The sequence below is a fragment of the Salminus brasiliensis genome, chromosome 18 (assembly GCF_030463535.1).
Source record: "Salminus brasiliensis chromosome 18, fSalBra1.hap2, whole genome shotgun sequence".
Lineage (NCBI taxonomy): Eukaryota > Metazoa > Chordata > Actinopteri > Characiformes > Bryconidae > Salminus > Salminus brasiliensis.
In genome coordinates, this window is record NC_132895.1 from 22,633,241 (window position 1) to 22,650,343 (window position 17,103).

At 42.2% G+C, this 17,103-nt stretch overlaps 1 protein-coding gene across 6 annotated transcripts in view; it reads left to right on the plus strand.

Moving 5' to 3' along the window:
• dbn1 (drebrin 1) overlaps window positions 1–17,103 on the plus strand; it is an 83,922-nt gene that overhangs the window by 36,233 nt on the left and 30,586 nt on the right. For all 6 annotated transcript variants that reach the window (XM_072662256.1, XM_072662260.1, XM_072662255.1 and 3 more), the window contains exon 2: window positions 15,747–15,802. In XM_072662256.1, the coding sequence (XP_072518357.1) occupies window positions 15,747–15,802 (56 nt within the window). The remainder of the gene's footprint in view (window positions 1–15,746; window positions 15,803–17,103) is intronic.

Here is a 17,103-nt window from a genome sequence, read left to right on the forward strand (position 1 = left end):
CAAGCATAAGGGAAGTTTTTTTGTGGGATGTTGTTACATTTGGTTGCCTCCCCTGCATAGGAATCTCACTGTGATCTTCTAAGAACTCCTTAGTGCCCAGATGTAGGTCCATGCTTCAATTCCTGGCTCTAATAACTACATCATTTACATAGGTTTGGATAGCATGTACAGAATAATTCATAATAGGTAATAAGTAATACGTATAAAAGAGCCTCAGAAAAGTGAATATTTCTATAGTCTACACTCATACTTCATAACCTGTTCCTACATTAGCTATAGCTCTTAATTATCTATCTGTCTAGTTCTTGTGTAATGTTGTTTGTTTGTTTGTTTGTTTGTTTGCTGTGTGGGTCAACCTCAGGTAGATGGGTTCCTAAGTCTTGGTTTCTCCCAAGGTTTCTTCCTCTTCTTTCTTCCTCTATGAGGGCGTTTTTCCTTGTATATATATATATATATATATATATATATATATATATATATATATATATATAAATAAACTTTGAATTGGTTCATATCGTCCCTATCATCGTTGTCCAATGAAAAACATGAATCTCCAAATTGGTGACTTTACAGCAGGTGGCAAAAATGTTCTGAACTCTGAATAGAAGTCAATGTAAAATAAGATTTTATTCCAAGTCATTTAGAGCATTTTTATTGGTCCATTCATCCAGAATTAATCACACAGTGTTCAGAGAAGCTACAAGGTTCAGACCATGGAGAAAACTAAAAAGCAGCGATATATGAAAACCTAAGCTGCTAAGCTAAGCTAAGATTTACATATCTTACTTAGATCTACATATCGATTAGCACCGCCCAATTTATTTTACAGTCCTCAGGACAAGAGATGGTGGAAAATGTTTTTTGGACATTAAACAACACAAGCATTAGCAATGGCCCTCAAAGAAAAACATAAAATACAGTAAAAAAAATAATTGTGGACTAATGGCCCTTTAAGATTAGTAACCAATATGGGGTTGAAGGGGTTAATAGGCATTTGGGCTGGTGCTGTGCTTACCGCAGTGCGTGGGGCTGACTCTCGGACTGCCCTGCTGGAAATCCCTTTGTCATGCTCTGTTCTCCGGACAGATGTCAGTGCTGAAGCCACGTGGGGGTTCAGAGCCCTTTCAGCTCCTTCCTCATCCTCTTCCCAATCCCCCGGACCCTTCAGGCCAGCAGCACCAGATGTCCTCTGTCTCCTCCTTCCTTCCCTCTCTGTCTCTCTCTCTCTCTCTCTGTTCTTGTGTTGCACATTATACAGAACGTTTAATGCGTTTTCCTGAACTGCACATGGTAGACAGTTCATTATGCACCCCTTACTGTCTATTAGGGCAACGGGTTAATGTGCTTGTTTAGGCCAAACGATAAAATTAAGCTTAACTGAACTTTTAATTAAATGGAAATCCTGTATAGAAACGAATGTGTCCATCAAGCTCTGTTATCTAGTGTAAATGAGTAGGACAGTAGGATTTATAATGCCAGCCTTTAAGACGTCTGGACAAATGTTTAGCCCCTTACATTTAGTTATAAACTCTAATGCAGAAACTGTTGTGAATGCTCTAATAGAAGTTGCCTTGTGGCGTCCCACAGGGTTCTATTTTGGGACCTATGAAACTGCTGGTATTTATGACAGTAATTTAGTCATGATGAAGTGATGAAGCGTGGGCTTAAATACAGGGTCTAAAGGGGTTAATTCTACTTTTAGTCACTCATTTCTTGAACTTGTCACAGATGTATATCAATACACTGCAGTTTACTGCAGAATTATAATTGATTACAATTAGTGCGGCAGGGTAGTGCAGCAGGTAGTGTGTGTTTGTGTGTGTGTCATGCAAAAACACTTGAACAGGACATGTTAAATTGGCTGTAAAAAAAGACGTATGTTATGATTACACAATATAAATAGACTAATTACAAATAGGAGGGGTTTCAGTTCGGCCCAGTAAAGAAAAGACACTCACCGTAGTCAGACTCCAGCTGTCGGCTTTAGCCAAGCTTACACGATCAGAAATGAAGGCGCTTCAGATGGTTTGTTGAGCAATGAAGGTGCTTTTGGTTCCAAATAGAGCCAAGAATCTTCACATCAGCTGAAGGATCTTCACTTCTTTATGGAACCAAAGATGGTTCTTCTTCTAGGGCTTCATTGCTCAAAGTGAAAAAGAATGGAGCAGAGGAGATGAACATGACTGAAACCTTGAAGACAACCCGTGCCGCCGCGTTCATGGGTGCACAAAGTAAGACCAGCCCATGAGAGACTGAACAAGCATCTGGGTGGCCTCTCTAGAGTGGAAAAGGTCACATTTCTAGGGATGTTGTGAAGGAGAAATCTGCATGACAGAGTCATCCACGACTACACCGAGTGACCAGTGAGTTCTCGAAGGAGATCATGTGCAAGATCATTGTGAAGTCCAGGGGTTCTGGGATGTACAGCAGCTCGGTCTTGCTGAGGTTGAGTTTAAAGGTGATGAGGGATTTATACTTTATACATTTGGTATAAAGGTCAACGTTCTCATATCCTGACACCCCTACTCTGTACCACCCCAAGGCTCAACCGATACTTCCCCACTCTCCCACTCACCACCCCCTGCCTATCTGAGATTTGATTTAGCGGTGTTTTTGTGGTCGAACCCATGTCCTGACAGCAAATACCACACTGTAATTAAAAACCACACACCCACAAACTCACAAACGCCAGTGCGCATTCCATTCACAGTAGTATGGCAGGCCCTACAGGCCGCTGAGAGTCCACTTGGCAGGCGGTAAAGGCAGTAAAGCGCAAATGTTGCCTGCCGTTGGAGTTGTTGATTCGTGGTGCTTTGGTGCAGAAGCTGCTCTACATAACGCTGTGGAAGGGTCCTCTTGAGTGCGTCTCTGCAGCATTTTCAAATGTCAGCACTTGTTCTGGCTCTCCCTCTCCTCATCCTCCAGTCATTACCATACAGCAAGGTGCAGCTTCTCTGTGCTGTTTCTCACTCTGTGCTGTCATTTTAGCATGTTCTCTTTTTTTGCTTTTTCATTTAATGTGCTACCTCACTCACTCTCTCTCTCTCTCTCTCTCTCTCTCTCTCTCTCTCTGTCTGGCCCTCATCATCTCTCTGTTACAGCACTCTTTTATCGTCAAGGTTGTGCTTGTTGGTTTAGGGCTGTATAAAAGCATTTGGGTCAGCATCTGGCCTCAAAGCTGAAGATGAACTCCTGGCAGAGGACAGGAGGGGAGGACAAGGGTCTTTTTTTTCCTTTTACCACCAGTTTGGCCATTGTGAGCCACCGTTCAGCTGTTGTGTGTTTTAGGATACACACATTCTACTTTCAGCCTCTCTGCAGTTTTAAACGCACGAACACCACTTCCTTTAATGAGCCCCCGCACCTCACTCTCCCACTCTCATTCTGCTGCAATTAAAACATGCCTTTTCTTCTTCAGCTCATCAAAAGCAGCACGTGTCCCATCTGCTAATTACGCTGTATGCCCATCAGGCGTTCTGCAGTCATCGTTGTATCGTTTCTTTTTTTTTTTAGCTTACAGTATAAGCAGGTGACTCCATCACATTCTCCCTCCTCTATACCAGTCTCTCGCTTTATTTTCTGCTCGCTAAAACTGTATCTGTCAGCAGCTTTAGGGCATGGTACTTCTTCTGAGAAGATCCGCGGAGATGATGGTGAAGTGAAACCAAATGGACGTCCAGTTCAGATGTAAACGTTACAGCAAAAATAAAACAAAATGAATGAATTTTTAGCCTTTTAACATAATTAATCATGATGAATGAATAGATGATGAATAGACCAATAGAAATGCTCCAAAATGACTTAATTGATAAAATCATTCTACATTGACTTCTATACAGACAGGCAGTGTAGTATGTTTGTTAAACCCCTGAAGGTCTTGATTGCTCCATATCAACTCACTGAAATGGTGGCAAAGACAGAGGCAAAACTAACCCAAATCATAACGCAAATCACTGTCCAAATTCTTATGAACCTGACTGTACTTGGAAAAATATCATCAGACATTAGCATCGGCTGACAATTTCCACGGTGCGTCCTCACCCAGAGCATTAAAATGCATTTAATAGCAGTAGTGGTGAGAAATGAAGACTTCCTGTGCTGAGCCGCGAGTGGTGAAACTGTTTCATACACTGGTCACAGCCACGTTAGAGGTCATGTCCTATTTCCATGTCATCAAAAGCCACATGATCAGCGTGTGGCTAGTCGTGATTGAGTAATGCACCAATCTGTACACTAAAAGCAAAAGAAATCCCTAATTGCTGCCACAGGCAGGACAGTTTTGTAATGCTACACCAAAGGTCACTGCACAGCACACACACTTAAGTGTAAGAAAATCACCTTTCAAGGGCACAAGAGTTTGTTTACAGTTCCAGAGGACGTGAGCAGAGATGGGGGATCTGGAGGTTTCTGAAGGGTTGAATGAATGAACTAGCATTCCTGAGGAGACGCTTCTAGCCAAGTTACCTGGCAGGAACAAACACAAGAACAGAGAACAAAGAAATTCTGCTTTTCTACTAAACAGATGACTAAATAGGACTAATCGGAAATTACTGCTACACACACACACACACACACACACACACACACGGTACAACTAGCGGTGGAATGCTTTGATAACTGTCCGTTCACATTAAACAACAGTGTAGAATATTAGGTAGAAATAAAATATTAATTTAGAGTAAAGGTAGGTAACATAATTACCTAAAATAAATATATAAAAGTTCTCAAGTGCAATAAGTGAATGTGAAACTTAAAGTCAGCAACTGATTTTATATCATATGATATTTATATTATTCTCATAATAAGTGATTCTGTTTTTAAGAAGTCTTGTTTGTGTGTGTGTGTGTGGGGGGGGGGGGTGTCAGCCATAGTCCCGAGTTAAGAAGCTTTCCCTGGTGCAGACCCTGAATGTGAATGTTATTTGAATGTATTATTATTATTATTATTATTATTATTATTATTGCATTTCTATGTAGAAGCTTCTCAAACCATGACCGTTATGGGCCTGATCCGCCTTTTCTGTCATCTCCACAATTTTGCACGGAATTACTTGAAATTCTTTCATGTTGGCAAGTCACCATCTTAGTATAATGTATAGATAGTATAATATTTGGATAGGACCCAGAACTTTTCCATTTTTTCCCATAGTTAAACAGTCTGGAGCTGGAATAAACACTTATTACTCACTGCTGCCCTCTAGAGGTACATAAGTGCATGTCGCGTTCCACTTCTGTCAGCCAAGAACAGAAAGCTGAGGCTGCAGTGGGCACAAGCCCACCAAAACAGTTAAAGACAGTTAAAGACTGGGAAAACCATAGCCTGCTCCGAAGAAGCTTGATTTCTGCTGAGGCACACAGATGGTAATTCCAGTGGTCTTCCTAGCTACCGGCCCTGAATCCAATTGAACACCTTTGGGATGTGGTAGAATGAGAGATGTGCAGCAGGAACTGTGCGATGCTATCATGTCGACAATGTTTGAAAGTTTTAGGGCTGTTTTGAGAGCAAAAGGAGGCCCTGCCCAGTATTAGTATCGTCTTCCTAATAAAGTGCTCAGTGAGCGTATCTCACTTGCCCTGGCTGGTCCTGTTGTTTCAGCTCTTCCTAAAATGAAACTGTAATGAGGTCTTATTCCCTCTTCAAACCCACTGCATCACAAATAAATCGAGTTACTGGCTAAAGATTTTGTTAGATGGGCCTTTTTAAAAAGAGAGAAACTTTTCTCGTCCTGTTTGTGTCTGTCTGCTTTAATGAAATCACAGCGCAGAGCAATGGAGATTTTAATTAGATAGACTCAGTCAGTGGCAGGTCGTTCTGCTGACCTGCGCTGTTTACATAGAGGTGCAGCGAGGTGAATTACTGAATGATGGCAGAGGTGCGTGTGTGTGTGTGTGTCTGAGTCTGTTTGTGCATTGCGTAGTCAATATGTGTGTGCTTGTTTGCAAAGCTACAGCTGTTTTATGGACAATAAAGTCTCATTTGTCATTAAAAGCTGACCGTGAATGTTAGATCTGATACTGACCTTTAAAGCAACACTATGTAGCTTTTTACCTTTAAATACCAGTTTCACAATTATGTTGATGCTCCACTGACTTGTTTTAGGGAGAATAGCACCTCTATCAGGGCTATGTACCATGCTCTGTACATCTGGTGAAGCAGGCAGGACAACACTCGCAAGTCATATTTGTGTAAAAACTGTAATAGCACTCTACCACCTCAGTCCACATACTTTCACTTTTAGTGATGTTTTTTACACGTGTAAAGCTTGTCTTTTAGTATTGGCTGAAAGCACGAATTACACTCTCCGGTTATAAGGAGAGCCCAGGAGCAAGAAATGCCAATTCTTGCATAACGTTGCTTTAAAATGTGGCTTTTATAGATATAATGTCAGTATCTGTCAACATGATGATTTCTTGCTTTACAGAGCTCTAGGACCCCAACACCACCAGGGGGGCCCAACAGCACCAAGATTATCATGATGAAAATATATAGATTTTTAAAAATAACATTGAATAATAAAAGGAATTACTATTACACAGGTTTTTAATACATTTTATTTTCATAGTTGGCACAATAATACTTGGTTAATCAATTCCTACTGTTGGCTGCTGCCACTGTTGGGCAAATGCAGATAATGCTAATGATTGCTAATGAATGCTAATGAGTGGGTTACACATTACACACACAGTGTAGCCTATGGAATGATCAAGCATCTGCTGCTGAGGTGGTGGTATGGGAGGCCCCAAATGAAAATCTGTTTAGGGCCCCTTAAAGGCTTGGGCCGGCCCTGTCTGGATATGTGGGAATACACTCAAAATAATAGGCTAAATTTCATCAGCAGGATGGACACACCTGCAGCTGACCTTGGAAGCCCACCGTTGATGAATGATCGACATCAGTTAACACTTTTCCTCCTGCTTAGCTCGGCAGATATGCTTTCACTGTAATGCTCAATTCACCAAGCACCACTCTCCATGATTGAAATGGGACCTGCCCTGGTTAGAATGTCACAGGGGAGAGAGGGCACGTCCCAGCACGTTTCTGGTCTTTGCTAAATAATTTTGAAAGCATTTGAGCAAGATTAGTAATAGACTCACACGTTACAGCTTACTGTTTACTGCTATTAGGCATTTACTGTAAAGCAGGCTGTGGGGCTGATGTACCCATCGCTAAACAGTGTGGTAAATCATTGCAAAGCTCAGTTTATTCCTAATTCCTTTCCAGACAAGCTTTCCAACCAAAATACATAAAAAAAATATGCCTAGCTTCACATTACTCAGAGGAAGCAGGTGTTAGCCTTTAACCCTAGTGTCCTAGAGTCCTAGCTAGTGAGTAGCGCATGCATTGACTAACTAGGATCGACAAAAAAACATGTTTTTGGGGGGGGGGGATATAAATTGTATTAATATATATTCTGAAAACAGAGATACATAATTCTCTCATTAACTAACTTATACGGACAAAAGTATTGGGACACCATTTATTTCTTCTGAAGGTATTTAAATAAGAGTCTTTCTGTCTAGGAGGGTCTTTCTACTAGATTATGGAGCATTGCTGAAAGGATTTGATTACATTCAGCAGCAAGAGCGTTAGTAAAGTCAGGATGTTGGATGATCACCACTCCACCTCATCCCCAACTCATTCCAAAAGTATTGGATGAAGCATCATCCATCATCCCAGAGAACACAATTCCACTGCTCCACAGCTCAATGCTGGGGGTGTGCCGAGTGGGGGTTATACCTTTCTGGCCCACACCTGGCATCAGGCCTGGTGCTAATTTGATGTTAAGAGTTCTACTGTATTCTATGGGCAGTAGTACTTGTGTACTACAGATGTGTGCATTTACACATCTGTGTCAGCAGTGTGTGCAACTTAAAGTAGCTGAATGCATTCATTAAAAAGAGGTGTCCACAAACATTTGGACATGTAGCGTACAATTACATGCACACAATATACAGAAAAGGTTCGTAGTCCATCTAAGACACTGGGCCGAAGCAAGATGTTTACAAGAGCTGCATAAAAGACTAGTCCGGGTTTCATTACAGTGATTAGACTGATTTAATTAGATGAAGAGCAGCAGATTGTATTTAGTACGGGAGAGTATCTGAATAGTGGTTTTTAAGAATCTGTTGCTACTGATGTATTGTACTGAAGTCTGTTATTACATGTATCGTGATGAATATTGTGATATAGTATTTTTTTTTTTTTTGTGATATAGCAGGGCTAGTGAGTCCAGACTTTTTTACGCAGCAGTTTTGGGCCGTTTTACAGCCCTGTTTTGGTGAGGCCAGATTTTCACTCCACATACAGTCACTTCCATTTACTGAACTCTTATTATCTAACTATGGCAAGGTAAATACCCTTTTCTATTCTAGGGCAACTTAAAAAAGATGTGTTCATTTTTTATTTTTTCATTTCATTCAAGCAAGTCCAGCATGTATCAGTCTGGGCCGAACTTTGGTCAGTTGGTCTAAGCTTAGCTTGACTAAGACCGTATTTGCATTTTGACAGTGTAAGAGTGCTTTTTACATGACTGCAGCTTAACTGAATCACTATGTGCGGGATGTACTTCAGCCTGTCTAGCTTGTGGCATGTCAGGTAAGCTAAGGGTTGTGGGTTGGGGGGGAGTGTTGAGTGATGTGCATGTCTCATATCATAGGCTCTGAGTGACAAAGCTAGTTTTTTATTGACTTTCCCCATTCACAGAATGAGTCTTCGCTTTTTTAGGAGCAAGACAGATCAGAATTGTCATCAGTTCAAATGAAATCAAGCATCCGATGTTATCAGAACATCTGAATACACTCTTATTTTATCCCTTACAAATGCTGCACAAGTGCTGATAATACCTTCCCTGTTAAAAGGGACATGTGCAACCACTCAAGCACACAAAATGTCTGCTTTTTCATGGATACAAGATGTATTTGGCATGTGGTTTTAGTTTGCAAGACTGTAGGCAATGCTCGGGAAATGTTTGATTGCTCCGGCTTCCGGGGAAAAAAAAAAAGAAATGCTCTGTCACGGATATGGGGCAGATTGGACACGGCGACCCTCTGAGAGACAATCGGATTAGTAGATGATGCTTAGGCAAACGGCGGCGTAATTGTAGATGACATGGTCGAAAATGAGTTGGGAGGCAACGAACGGAACTAATTTTCAAGCTGCCAGTTTGACTGGTCCCTCGTCTCTTCCGCTCACTGTGCGTCCTGTTCATCCACACCTCTGCGACTGCAGTGCAATTAGTAACGAGGAAAGGTGCTGTCTGAATACGCTGCCCGTCAGACGTTTGGGAAGACCTACAAATACAAATGGCGGTGTTTTCTTTGGCAGTTTGTAGTACTGTAACATATTAAAGAGTAAGCAGATTCAAACTAAATCACATGCTAATATTTGTGACAGTATTTCTTATATTTAGGTTCTCTAGGGCTCTCTAGGCTGGCACATGGCTCCTTGATGAACCATGCATCATAAGGTACTTCAGGATGGTCCTTCTTTGCCAGGGATTTTCAAGTTCAGTTCTGTGGACCCCACTACCCTGCATAGTATCGCTTACAGTTCCTTGTCCCAGCATACCTGATCCAGCTCTTTAGCTACCTATTAAGCCCTTATGGGATGGATGAGGTAAACAAACAGGGAACACCTGCAACTGCTCAGTTGCCAGTCTGCAATCAAGAGATGCCTTAATGGATGACAATTAGACTGCTAGAGCACATGTGAACAAAGGTTGCCAGGTTGTGAAACAAGGTTTCCGAGATTAGCTTGAGTATGGAAAGTAAGGAAAGGAAGGCTTCATGATCCAAAGGAGGTCACATCCACTGTCAAACTTGGTGGAGGCACTGTTATGCCATAAGCATGTATGGCTGCCAGTGGAACTGGGTCACTTGATGTTTTTTGATGATGTGACTGCTGACATAAGTGAAGTGTTTAGAGCAATGTCTAGCTTAGATGCAATCAAAAGGAATGCGTTTAAACCTCAACTCAATTGAGCTGGCTTTCACATGCTAAAGACAAAATGAAAGGCGAGAAGAGACCACTAACAAGCAGCAACTGAAGGCGGCTGTAGTAAAGGCCTGGCAAAGCATCTCAGGGGACGAAACTCAGCATCTGCAAAGCATTTGCACTAAAAATAATCCTGACTTATATAGTAACGTTGGTATGTCTAATTACCTTTGAGGCTGTGAAAATGGAGGGACCACGACACCCGAAGTGCTGATGAACGCTGAAAATCAAGCATTCCAGAAGAAGCCTAGCTGATCCCAAACTTTTGAGGGACAGTGCATTTGCATCTTGCTCTCTTCACTTTCCCCGTCCTCGCTCATGTCTTTTCAGTGGCGCGTCTGGAGTGTCGCCGTGGCTTCGTAGAGGGGCATCTCTGAAGCGTAGTGTGTGTCGTAGGGAACAGACTAATTAGCGTGGCTATTGAGAGCTTGTTAGCATCATTCCCACCCTGTGACACAATAGAGGAGGCCCCCCACTCGCTGGCCTGCGCATACCGGCGCCCCCTCAGCCGCACTCTGGGCCCACCGCCGTTCTGAGCTGCATTTCTAGGTCATGGGAGTCTTTTATGAATAATAAAAAGAGTCTGCTTTAAAGAGGAATTATTTATAGAGCTACAACAGAAAATGCAGCCCCTCCTGCTCTGGCTTTATCTCTCTCTCTCTCGCTCGCTCTCTCTCTCTCTTTCTCCAAGTTGCAATTCTTCATCTTGCATATTGTGTTTTTTAAACAGTTTCACCTTCCCTGAGCCGTTGACTTGTGGTGTTCACCTTCCTCGTTCTCTCATGTTTTCGATCTTACACATGTTTTTTTTTTTTTTTTCGACCGGCTGCCCACCTGGATGCCGGCCAGGATGGCCGCGGGAGAGGCCGGGAATGAGTTAATGTTTGACTCAGGCCGAGGGCCTGATGGGAAGGGTCATATTTGGTTGGTGAGAGAAGCTCCCCTCAGGGCCATGACTGCTGATGATTAACAAGGTAGAGAGGAAGGAGGTGAGGCAGGACAAGGTGAGGCAAGAGGAACAGATTAATTCAGTTCCACAGAGGAGAGCTTGGGCAGGGCAGAAGGTTATTTTGTGGTTGAAGAGGTCACTCCAGCTCGGCTTGTAGTGTTTTTACCACATTAGTGATTAGCATGCTAAAAGTGAGAGTGTACCGATCAGCCGTAATATTAATAGTAACATTTTGTGAATAATATTAAGTATCTCGTTACAATGCCACCTAGGCAGCTAGTTCTTAAGGTTGGCTTGTTGGAAGCAGGACAAATGGGTAAGTATAAGGACCTGATGCCCAAATTGTGATGGCTAGATGACTAGGTCAAAGCATCTCCAAAATGGCAGGTCTTGTGAGGCGTTCCTGGTATGCAGTGCTTAGGACCTACCAAAATAGTGTTCCAAATGAGGAGAGGACAACATCATGGATATGGAAGTTCATTAATGCAATTGATCCAAGCCCCACCTTACAACTTACAGGACTTACAGGATCTCCTGCAAACATCTTGGATGACTTCAGAGGTCTTGTGGAACCAATTTCTCCACATGTCAGAGCTGTTTAGGAGGCACGAGGACCCGCACAGTATCAGTCATGTGGTTTTAATGGCTGCTACTCCAAAAAGAATACATTGTATTCACACTGATGGGTGACTGAGTAAAAAAGTGAAGGGGATTAGACCCCATATCCACCTGCAGCGCATATCCTGATTAATCCCATTGACCTTCTACCACTGCCCTCCTCTCAGCCTCCATTTTCTTTCAGACCACCATCTGCCTGGGCTCCTTTCTTGCTGGATATGACAGCACCACCCAGCTGCTTGGCTGTCCTTTTCTCCTTGGCTACTGCCAGGTATAGGCTACCACCTGCAAGAGCCCGTGTCCCCCCCTCTGCCATTTCCAAGGCTTCTATCTCATGACGTTGATGTTCCACAGGAGGGCAGTGGCCCTGCCGCTCTCACGCATGATAAGTTGGACCTTTGTGTGTTGCCATTTTTAAGCCTCTCGGTGGAATATAGACAGGCTGGAGGATAGTGGCAGTTCGCCGCCCCTCCATGTTGGAGCTTGTCGTTTGTCAGCAGCCAAATCCCCTGCTGGCGTCGCCTGTATACTCCCTGCGGCCTCACGGAGAGGAAAGAGCGGGATGAGCAGGCAGAGACAGATTTAACTAATATCGACCATCTCTTTTTTAGTGCACAATATGTGGAATTTTTACATACATTGCGGGAAGGAAATTACTCCCAGTGCTTAAGTGCATCATGAATTAATGTGATAATTCACATACAAGTCTGATCTAGGCTTAACAACACACAGAATGCACTAGAGGTGTTGCAATTCCCAAAATTCCCAATATAATTGGATTTAGCACAATAGCGTCCCAATTCGTGACATTTCCTGATTCAGCAAAAGTAAGATCTGCCAGTGTTTCCATTTTCAGCTTCAATATATGTGGTTTTGCTTGTTCGTTTTTTATTAGATTTCATGCAGTCTAGTCAGAGTTAAATGATGATTTAATTAAAATATTATGAATAATGTAATAAAATATTATAATATATAATATTGTGCCTTAATTAAAGAAATTTGAGGTTTTTAGATTTGAAAATTGCCATAGAATGAGCTAAAAACAAGCATATACTGAGTGCTGAAAGACTTTTCAGTCCTATGAACATTGTAAGTTAAAGCAGACATATTACATAATATATATATATATAGCAGATGTCTTACAAAAGTGCTTCATTCACTCAGAATATGCAAAGCTAGTGTTGCTAGACCACAAATTCAAGATACTTTTGCTCTCTGAACCCTGCCAGAAATTGGACTACACACACTAGACCAGACAAGGAACACTTGGGAAAAAAAAGAAAAGGACTATATATACACAGACACTGACAAGGTACACCTGGAGAAGATATGGAGAGGGCAGGGCTATGAAGGAGGCACAGGTGGGAACACTAATGACAAGGTGGGGCTAGGACAGAATCAGGGGTGGAGAAAGGAACTCAAACGAAACAGAGACATGTGGGGACGAGCACATGGGGAAAACCAAAACACACCGACAGAAGGTAAACTAAGAGAATCAGAGCAGAAGTGCACAAACAGGACATAAGCGTGACAGAAATGAGCAACCAATAATCCTAATGCAGCAAATTCCTGGAACCTGAAAGTACAGATTACTAAACTATGCAAAACATTGCATTGTTGCTGTCTCTCAAAAACATGGAAAACTGATAATATGTAAACAGATTTTTCCTTATTTTGACATTTTGGAGCATTTCTATTGGTCAAATTCTAATGTCTTTTGAGACATTTTGAATAGACATTATATATGTGTGTGTGTGTGTGTGTGTGTATATATATATGTATATATGTCAGTATAATTCATTCAGATGAACAATTCTGATGAATTTATGCATTCATAATGCGCTAACACGATTTCCCTGTGCACTCTGCATCATGTAGCTGTATGCATAAGCCCTGCCTATCAGTCAAAGCAGGGAGCTTTGCATCCTGTGCCGCTTCATCCCGTTGCTCGTGGCATTAGACCTTCTGTTCTTGCGTTTGGCGTTTGTTAGACTCAGGAGCGTAGCACAACACTCCCACTCGGTTTGTCATCGCGATGGGAGGCCGAGATTAGCTGACGCTAGAATATTCTCATATTCACCTCCATGAAAGCTAGCGTGAAACATCAGAGCCTCGCTGCATCTCATCAGTGCAGTCACGCCTTTTAAAATATCTCTTCAGATATGTGTGCCGTTATGGGATTGCGATTGGAGTGACTCTCTCAGCTGAGTGTCCATGTGGTCCTAAAAACAGCTATTGTAGAAAGCTAACAAGTGCTAGCACGCTGTATTCTGCCCTCCCACGCAACACTCACCAACGGCAGGCGAGAAGGCCATTTTCTCCTCTGAGCCAACAGCACCCTTGACCTGAAGTGTACCTCTTTTGCCCTCGGTGGAGGGTACATTCCCGTCTGCACTTCTCTGCAGCTACAGATCTCTGAGCCTTTTAGCGAAGCAGTGAAGGCCACGGCACTGGGTCACTTCGTGTTTGAAGATGACCTGGAAAAAGTTGAGTAATTGCCTGAAGAGTAGATGTAGAGCCTAATATTGTTCTAATTTCTCAATCACATGGCATAACCTCAGAAATGCAACTTAGTCAAAAATGTAACAAAACCTACATTACAAACGATATTATAGTATTGGTAAAAATGGTATTACATTAATGTTTTTACATTGTTTGGAAATTATTACATTAAAATAAGTGCTGCAGTTGATGCATTGTGAGCAACTGGCTTGTATTATGGTTTTCAGCAGGTGTGGCTGCTTTATTTTATACTGTTCAGTGTAAAGCTTGTTGTTATAAAGTACACATCAGCTTCAATTTACTAAAGCACTAGCTAGTAAAAAAAAAAAGTAAATCTGAACCCATCAGATTACTCCACATATGTAAAAAAACATGTGTGTGAAAAACATGTATCTCTAAAATGGTGATTTTACAGAAGAAGGCAAAAATGTTTCTACATAACTGGAAGTCAATGTAAAATAAGAATTTACTCCAAGTAATTTGGAGCATTTCTATTGGTCTAATCCTCCAGAATTAATCACACAGTGTACAGAGCAGCTACATGGTCTAATCCATGGTGAACTAAAAACTAAAAATGGACAATATGGAGATACATGTTTTTCATTGGACAGCAGCGGTATAATCACATTTGGTTCCAAAATTTGCTTTTACAAGGCTAGGCAGTGGTGGCTCAGCAGTTAGAGCGCCGGGATATTGATAACAGGGTTGTGGGTTCGATTCCCAGGCTTGGCAAGCTGCCACTGTTGGGCCCTTGAGCAAAGCCCTTTTCCCTCTCTGCTCCCTGGGTGCTGGAGTTGGCTGCCCACCAATTTGGTGTGTGTGTACTCACTGCCCCTAACACACGTGTGTGTGTGTTCACTACCAAAAGGGTTAAATGCGGAGGACACATTTCGCTGTACAGTGTACAGTGACAAATACGTGCACCCTTAGCTAACGATCCCTCACAAATTAGCGTCATGAAAAATATGGGCACACAATTTGAGTCATTTAAATCATAATCAGATGATTTTTACTCTATTTTATGTCCAATTTTCTAATGTTGCTCTTTATTTTATTAATTAATTAAATGCTATCATGCTATAGAACAATTATCTTTTACTTAAAGATGAATTTTGACTTTGATTTTATACTGGTTTTGGCCTGAAAAAATTAACTACCGGCCATTAAAAATTAAATGGCCATTGCTAACGCAAACTGAAGGCTCAAATCAATCATCTTTCCTTAAAGTTGTTGGGTAGCCTCAAACAGACTTACTTGCTTATGTGATTCTGAGTGTGAATGTGAAGCTCAATCTCCAGTGATGCCTCAGCCATCCATGGCTGGAAGTCTAAAAGAGCATAATTTCCCTCACTTTCTTCCGTCATTATTTGGCACGATGCTAGCCAGTGCAGGCGTCTGTTAGCTGATGGTACCAACAGAACTGGTGGTTCTTAGTGTTCTCCACCAAGCATAGCTGACCTCATTTGACCCAGGGGAAGCATATGGTGGCCTTCACCCTCCCTGTTTGGCAGCGTCCTGTCACAGGGGGAGTCTTCTCTAACAAGAGAAATTGGAAATGACTAAATTAGGGAGGAACTTAAATGGAAAATCATGTAACTGTCATTTGTTTAATGTTTTGTGTATTCGTGCAAATATTAGCATGACTAACACCTTTATCTTCCTGCTTCTCTCTGTGTTTCTCCAGGGCCTTGTACACATATGAAGACAGCAGCAATGATCTGACGCTGGCATCATCAGGAGGTAGGGGGCCTTTCAACTGTAATTTGCCTTTAATGTAGATGTGCCAGTGATCTGAACCCAATAACTCTGTCACAGTGATTGATAAGACTCATTTGCCACTTCGTAATTATCATAATCGTCACAGGCATTAGGAATCCATTCATCCATTCTGCGTAGTGTTGGAGGAAATCCTCAATAAATCTGAACCGATCGCATTCGGGGGACCACTGTCTACTGTCAATAACTGAATGGGATTGCAGTTACCCTTCCAAACATATTCAATCTGGTTGCCATTTTCCTTGCTAATGCCACCTCATTATCCGCAGTGTGGTTTATCAGATTGAATCGTGTGGAGTCTCGTTAACCCCCCCCCCCCCTCTTCGGTATACGAAGCACAAACCTGTAATTTAGCAATAATGACTTTAATGGCTCAGTGCCTGGAGTGGAACGGGGGGCAAAGCCGGTGAGATCCAAGGCCGCCGTTCCGAACGAGGCATATTGTTGTCAGCAGGGAAGGCGGTTCGAGTGAGATTGCACCTCATTTGAGATCTGTTGGTTATTTCACGTGCGTGAGCTGATAACAGATGCTTATTTGTTTCAGCGGAGCGTAATTATGCCACGCTACCTGCTTCATATTTAAATCAGTTTTAATTATTAGTGAGAGCCCAGGGAACAGAGCTGCTTCCTGCTGTAATATCTTCTTTTGTCTGAGCTGGAGGATGGGTTGGTGCTGGATTAGTCTAAGCAGACGAGAGTGCCCGTCTCCCCATCTTCCGTCAGACGCCTGTGTCTGACTGTCTGCCACTGATTGAGCTTCTAAGCGTCCAAATACAAGTGAATGGAAATCGCTAACCCAGATCTGTGCTGTAATAATTACCTCAGTGGGTCCTTCCGCTTCAGATGTCGCTCACTGTCAAAGACGCCGGCTTACTTGGCCAGTTCTGCTGGTAGCCCAGGCCTGGTCTGTGACTATAATTAGAGGTGCGCGACATGTAATTGGGAATTACAGACATTTTTTGATTAATAAGTAGATTACTTGGTGCCCAATTTATGCTTGTATAAACGTACTAATGCACATAGTTGTCTTTTTTTATCTTAATGAAATTGTTAGAATGCTGAATACAATTCACAAGCAGAAACGCTGCTGCTATGCCAATATGAGCGCTGAGCCAGCTCCTAATGCTACACTTACCCACAGTAATAAGCTGGAGGTAGCAGGATCCATGCTCAGAGCAGCTTTATTAAAGGGGCTTCCAACACTCATAGTCATCAGAACAGACGGGGGTCAGTGCTATGGCAATCAAGCAAACACGGATAATTCA